The 7,359-nt window shown below is 35.4% G+C and overlaps 1 protein-coding gene across 1 annotated transcript in view; it reads left to right on the forward strand.

Annotated features, from left to right (window-relative positions):
* Positions 1-7,081, forward strand: part of DMXL2 (Dmx like 2) — a 55,011-nt gene extending 47,930 nt beyond the window's left edge. Inside the window, exons 40-44 of the mRNA XM_035553927.2 lie at positions 1,763-1,840; positions 2,451-2,542; positions 3,129-3,181; positions 4,261-4,478; positions 5,604-7,081. Of these exons, the coding sequence (XP_035409820.1) occupies positions 1,763-1,840; positions 2,451-2,542; positions 3,129-3,181; positions 4,261-4,478; positions 5,604-5,813 (651 nt within the window). The 3' untranslated portion in view covers positions 5,814-7,081. The remainder of the gene's footprint in view (positions 1-1,762; positions 1,841-2,450; positions 2,543-3,128; positions 3,182-4,260; positions 4,479-5,603) is intronic.
* Positions 7,082-7,359: the final 278 nt, after the last annotated feature.

The raw sequence follows: 7,359 nt of genomic DNA on the forward strand, positions 1-7,359 counted from the left end.
GCATACGGAAGCTTTATAATAAACATTGACCTTTATACTCCCTTCTTTTCTATCAGCTTCATGCTGATACAAGTGGGGTTATATTAATACGAAGCAAGATTTTCAGTAATCTCCACTGTCTTTACACCTCAAGAGTAAATTCTATTGCAGGAGAAACGCACTGATTTATATCAGCTTGACTGTCTTCTCTTACCTGTCCCTTCCTAAAAGAACTATTTATTCCCTTCATAGTCTAAGCAGTCTCAAAACAATTTATTCTCAAACTCTCTCTCTCTGTCACACACACATTTAATCCCTCTAAAATTTAACTATCATTTACAAGATAGATAGATCTGAAGCCTCCTTCCTGCTGTCCCCATAAGGGAAGTCCAATATGATTCACTCAAAAGGGAACTTCTGGGGGCTATCAAGTCATTTTATCTGTCTGTTAATCTCTGGCTAGTCTTTATTATTAACTACATTTTAAGCAACTCTCAGTATTACATATCCCCTTTGCCCTATTTTCAGACTTCTTGTCTCCCTTTTCTGAAATCTGTGTTTCTACATGGAGGGTTTTTTAAATTAAACATTAAAAAAAATTGAACTTACCTATTTTGCAGAAGCAAACTTATATTAGACTAGGTTTAGGTGTTCAAGAGGTATTTCATACTTGCTTTCTGGCTATGATAAAGTTTTGACAGAACGTGTTACCTAGAAGATATACTTGCAGCCCATTAGTTGAAGAGAGTAAATCTACAGTGTAGAGAAATAAAAAAACTACAAAAGAGCCACATACTTTGGCCAGAAATGAGCATGAGGTAAACTGCAGAAAACAGTGGACAAAGAGAAGGGAATTGGGAGAAATACCCACCTCCTCAGTTTTTCATATAGTACGTTCTGTTATTTCAAGAAGTCTTGTCCTCTGCATTTTACTGGCATAAAATGTAACTATTTAATTTCATTATAGTTAAGGAGCATAAAAAGTGAATTAAAGGAGTTGGTATGACTGTAAGAAACAACATTTAGAAACATAATATCTCTCCTACCACATCATCTTTTTTCAGGTAGCATAAAACCTCATTTATTTATTTTTTTAAATCAGTGTTTTGATTATGTTTGAAATATTATAAACTAACATCATACAGGAATCAATTTTTAAAAGAATGAATTATCTCTGCTGCTTCACATGGAGGTCACTCAAGCAGGACTCATGACCAGACAGAGAAAATATGAAAAATAATTATAAATGTTTCTAAAAACATTTTGTAAAACATTTATAACTGTATGGAATATACAGTATAATTGCCATGCATTTTGGTTAATTGGCTCAGTTGTTAATGGTACAATAATGATACATGATACAATACAGTCTTTCCAAAATTGTGTTCAAAATCATGCTTTTATGAGACGCTGTCATGCATCTTACTTTACTAAGCATTTTCAAACAGTCGGGGAGTAATGATTCCTCTGTAGGCTTTAGTGTTTAAAAACAGGATTCAAATGATAAGCTTCCACACTTAAAATGCCTTCAGTTCCAGAAGAGGTTTAGGCATGTAGGAAAGCATCCATCATTAATCATTAAACAATCAGTGCTGAACTGAATTGCCTTCTAATTTGCTTGTTCTATCTGAAAACCATTGTTGTTGATATTTGATGTGTAGGCAGTGGTTTCGTGGGTTTGGTATGTTGTTTTTTTTTTTCCCGAATTCAGCTGTTTGCTGTCATGAAGCAAACATCCAGTAACCAATAAGTTATGCTAATAAATGCATTTCACTTCTTGCAGTGTGGTGTTGCTGATGGTGAAGGATTTCTAAGTATTTGGCAAGTAAACCAAACCACCTCAAATCCTAAGCCCTATCTGGTAAGTAAATAGACAACTTTTTTTTAATTCTTTTTATAGACAAAACTTGAGTCTTCAAGATTTCAGGCAAGCCAAGAGTGTAAGAGTTTCACTGAGGCATTTTTGATTTTGCTGCTTTTTAATTAGCATACTTTACCAGTATGTGTGGTTCAGTAATATGTTTTTGGAAAACTAATTGTAGAAGAGCCATAAGCTGCAATGTAATTACAAATACTACCAGCATTACCCTTGATTAAATTAAAAATCAGAGCTCACAGTAATGACTTTACAGTCCCAAGACGTAGTAAAAGTACACTCTTTTTTTTTTTTTCACTGCTAATTAACTGTACACAAAGACAATGCTTAATTTGAAATTCAGGCTAATGCTATGCGGTGTGATTTTTTTTTATAATTCAATTGTTGTATTATATTTTTATACTGTTTTTTAATTCATTACTTCATCCTTTGGACTTCAAGCTGTGTTTTATATCTATTTTTTAGCTTTTAAAACTTTAAAAGACTGCTTGCAGTATGCTATCAGTAACATCACACTAATAGTAACTTTTGTTGCAGATGACAACCAATAAGATCCTATCTGTGTTTTTGTTTTGTTTTGTTTTGTTTTTAATAGAGTTGGCAGTGTCACAGTAAAACCACAAGTGACTTTGCATTTATAACCTCTTCAAGTCTAGTTGCCACATCGGGACAGTCCAATGATAACAGGTGTGTTTAAAGATCACCAAAAAATTTCACCAAAGCTACCAATTAATGTCCATTAACCCACTGCCTTTCATGCATTAATGTGTGGCTGACATTGCAAGGATCAGCATTATAAGCTTTGTTACAGCTTGGACTTGACAGGTTGTTTCTTTGAACATCATTCCTTCAGTCATTTGTTTCCCAACTTATAGTTTATATAAGGTATGGTCAACAGTTGACCATTTTTTTCAAGGTGTATTCCAAATACTAGTTCTGAGGTGCTGCTGTTGCTAGGGGAGAAATATGTTCAGTAAAGTCAAGGTAATTATTTTTCTCTGAAAAGAGCAACCTCTATAATTTCTTGGTATGACCTAAGATTAGTACACAGCTTAAAGGCAGAAAGTATAGTCTCCATTGTGAAGGACAAAAGAGCACAGAAAGAGTTAAGCTCTTAAGTCTTTACGTATGCTCTCCAATGACTGCAAAGAGTCGAGGGCTCCTTGTTCAGTTCTACCTTCTAGGCTTTGACACAGAACACAAGAACCCTCTGAGTCATGTCACACCATGAATCGCTTATCAACAAGCCATAATGACTTTTTTTCCCCTTCAGAAATGTGTGCCTCTGGGACATGTTGGTTTCATCTGGTAACAGTCTTATACATGGTAAGTGGTGGAGAGAAAATCAGATGTCTTCTTTTCACTGACTCAAGAAATACAGTTTGTGTATACATTTGGGTCAAGGGGAGAAATTTATGCTGGGGTACTAGTCTTAAGTATTTGTGTGCCACACTAATGCATGCACCAGGACTGATACTATGTAGTCTCCAGCATGATGATAATCTGCTCTATATAGAAAAGTATGAAGAAGGACGATCATACATAAAGCTATTTTCGTGACAATATTAATAAAGTCTGAACTATTTGAATACAGTCCTGAAAAAAACTAAGCATCTGCATTATTAAAGTTTGCGTGTATGCAGGCGTTCACTTAAACTAGCACTTAGTAAATAGATCCAGTACTCTACTGAAGTACAGGAGAAAAGACAATTGTAGGTAATAGTAGAAGCAACTCAGAAAACACTGTCCATGTTTTTCAGCACTTGGACTAGATTCTTAACAAGATGTTTGTATCTATTTGTTCAGGTTCAATAATTTCATCTTTACATAAAGAACTAAAGCAAAATTCTATCATCTTGCACTATGGAAAAAAATACAAATTTGATATCTAGGGTTTGTAAAAGAGCAAATTCAACCATCATAAACAGCCATAAACACTTGTAATACATGAATAAACATAGCAATTACCTGTGTAAACAACAGGGGCGTTCTTACTTTCGTATTTTAAAAGTAGCAGATTGCACAGAAGTTCAGTCTCATTTTGAAGAAATCAAGTTAGGGCTCCTACGGAAATTAGAATTCAGGAAATTAGAATATATACATTTTAAACTCGGGAATTTAGTTTAGCTTAATATATATGGTGAATGTTATTTATTTTTTTTTTAATTCATGTGTGTGCCTGTATTCTAACTTGAATTAGACTGCGTATCACGCTTTCTTGTGCATTAGACCTGTGTTGCCCTAATAATAGCAAGAAGCTGTTAATTGATATGGCATTACCAATATGAAGGAATGCATCTGTCAAGTTAGAAAACGTTCAGATAACAATTCATAGCAGAAACGCATTTTAAGATAGAAAGCTACTTACAGTTTCAAATCGATTCAACTGTGGCATCCTTCTTCAGCCTTCACCTGTCATGATCATGGCGCCACGGTACTTCAGTATGCACCTAAACATCAACTGCTAATCTCTGGCGGTAGGAAGGGTTATATCTGCATCTTTGACATCAGACAGAGGCAAATCCTTTATACCTTCCAAGCACATGAATCGGCTGTAAAGGCCCTTGCACTGGACCCTTCTGAGGATTATTTTGTTACAGGCTCAGCAGAAGGTAACATGAAGGTAAGCCTTAAGAGTAGCTGAGTCGTAGTAAGAGTATTTACCTTAGGTACTGTATAGATATATTTTGATCAGCATGCTGTAAATTGCCAGATGAATGTGGTAACGAAACAGTAAAAAAAAAATCCACAAAACTTCTACACTTGTTACACAGGATGCTTGCTTTGTATTCATAATGTAAGCTTAAATATACTAACATGCTTCTAAAGCAATTAGCTTTTGTTCTCCATTAAAGAAGATAAAATAGTCTTTTAAAAGTTGCGTGACTGAATTTTAAATGGATAAAGCAAAATGCATGATTCTGAAGTCTTAGATTTATTTTTCCCTCAAAGATGTGTTGGTTTTGGCCTTTGGATGTTCGTAATACTCAGCAGGCACTCAGTAACCTTAACATCTCATAAAGTTGTTGTGACACCAACTTCTGTTTACTTTGATGTCCCAGGCAGCTACTGAGGTCTCATAGTAGTCAGACACACACAGAAATAACAGAAACTAAGTCCCTGTTTTAAAGGGCTTATTTCCTGAGCAGTAAAGGAAGGAAATACAAAAACATGGTAAAGAGATTGAGAACACAGTTTCTTTCTTTTTAGCCAGACTGTGCAGTGTTAATAGGTGCCTTCTGTGCCTGTGCATGCTTTGTGGCCTGCTCTTGGTGAGAGCTCCTGCAGCCTGGGACATAGGACAGCTCAGACAGTTGCACCGCCACTCTGCACTCTCATTAATTATGCAGCAGACTCTCTGCATCATTCCTTAGCAGAAAAGCATTTCCAGCTGCTGCAAAGCTGACACAGTCATCTTCATCTTGGATAAAAATGCAACCTGTTCATTTCTGCACCTTTCATGGGGAGGAAGCTGGCAGGCACTGCTGATCAGGTAAAACAGCAGCTTTGCCCTGCAGAGTAACCAACTGGCCTACAGTATGGCAGCTTTATGCTATTTTGCATTATGCTTCATCAAAAGCCTCTTAAGACTCTTGGACTTGTTGTAATTGTCGCTTATAGACAACAAAAATACCCTTTATCTTTGCTGAACAAGGTTTAGAACAGCTAGGAATCTGAAACATTAGGGAAAAAATAGAAATCCTAATTTTAATCTCCTTCTGTCTCATTTGTCATTCTTTTGATACAGGTGTGGAGACTGACTGGCTATAATTTAATTCATTCATTTAAAAATGAACATGCTAAGCAGTCCATTTTCAGAAACATTGGTGCTGGTGTCACCCAGATTGAAACTGTGCAAGGGAATCGTATCTTCTCCTGTGGAGCAGATGGCACACTGAAGATGAGAGTTCTTCCTAATGCTTTCAACGTACCTTCAGGCATTTTTGACATTCTGTAGCTTTATGTGAGCTAATTTTTGTTTTTATATACTGTCCCTTTAAGTATCTAAAAATGCAGTGATATACACTGTGGAAAGGAGCTATTTTGTTGCCTTTCAAAGTAATTACAGCGGCATTAAGTATTATGGGAGAAAAAAAAAGATTAAAAAAGCCTTTTACAACAGGTATATTTTGAGTATGCCTTTAAGGATCACTGGGGTGGAAATGCATGTACTGTATTGTAAAAGCGAAGAATAAAACCCAGTACAGTCATAGGTGGGGTTATTGTTCAGTAACCCACGAGCTCCATTTAATAAGTGTATTGTAAAGATCCTGACAGCTGTTATTCACTTAACAAGCACTGTGGCTCTACAAGTCAGTAAGCATTTCTGATGTGATTCTGATTAATTTTATTTCTTTTTTTTTTCACACTAATTGAAGCATGTCTACAACTTCTCATTGTAAAATAGTTTACTTCTTTTAACTAAGGATACTCAGTGTATTTGATTTTCGCAAGAAAATGTAATGGATGCAAATGCTGTGAAACAATGTGCAATCAAGAACATACTGTGAGACGTATCATTTTATGCTGAGATTTTTTTTCCCTGTTAGTATTAATACATAGTTGATACTGTAACTTGCACATTAACTCATTTTTAAATGCAATTTTTTTTTAATTTGCTCACTATTTCCCTTTCTTTCTGACAGATATGTTCCCTATTAGTCACCTGCCTTTACTTTAGGAATGTACTGTACGCGTTAAATGTTTGTAGCGAGGACATCCATGATTCTGGTCAGCTTTTAGTTTGGAAAATCATTTGTCCAGAAAATACTTCATTAAATGAAGCTATTAAGAGAATACCAATAGAACGTACAACGCCACATTTCAGATGAATGTCAGGCTTTATGTGGCCAGCTAGTAAATAGTGGATAAAACTGGTAATTAAATTATTACCGCAGCATATTGTATAAACTATGCAGAGTTCAATATTGTTTGCTTGTAATATAACTAGCTACTGTTGTCAGATGTATTTTTCTGTTGTAAACAAAAACCATGTTCTTAAGACACTGGAAAAGATGTCTGTATATTTAAGTGTTAACAAACTGTCTTATTCCTCCAATGAACATTTTGATGTCTGTGCTGTACTGTAAAATATACTAGAATAAAAAGCACCTTTCTCCAAAGGCAATTTTAAATTGCAGGCTGTGAAGTAGGACAAAGAAGAAAAGTAAATGTCATTGTTTAGTTTTCCCTTTGTAAGTTAAATAAATTACTTTTACTTCATGGAACAATTCATTCCAAAACTTTCTTACATTTAAATAGACTTAACTGAACCTCTGATAGATTGACCGGAGAGTGCATGAGCTAGCTTTGACTTGACCTCAGACAGCACTGAGAGAAAAAGGATTAGCTGTTTGCATTTTACTTTCAGCTGTCCTAGAAAATTTTAACGCTAACAGAATATAGTTCATCTCCAACAAAGGCAGCTGCAAGAAACACTTCTTACACAAGCCAGCTTCTGTCACTGAGGAAGAAGGCAGAGTTTGCTGTCCCTCCTCCAGGTT

This window comes from Cygnus atratus, chromosome 11 (genome assembly GCF_013377495.2).
Source record: "Cygnus atratus isolate AKBS03 ecotype Queensland, Australia chromosome 11, CAtr_DNAZoo_HiC_assembly, whole genome shotgun sequence".
NCBI classification, from domain to species: Eukaryota; Metazoa; Chordata; class Aves; order Anseriformes; family Anatidae; genus Cygnus; species Cygnus atratus.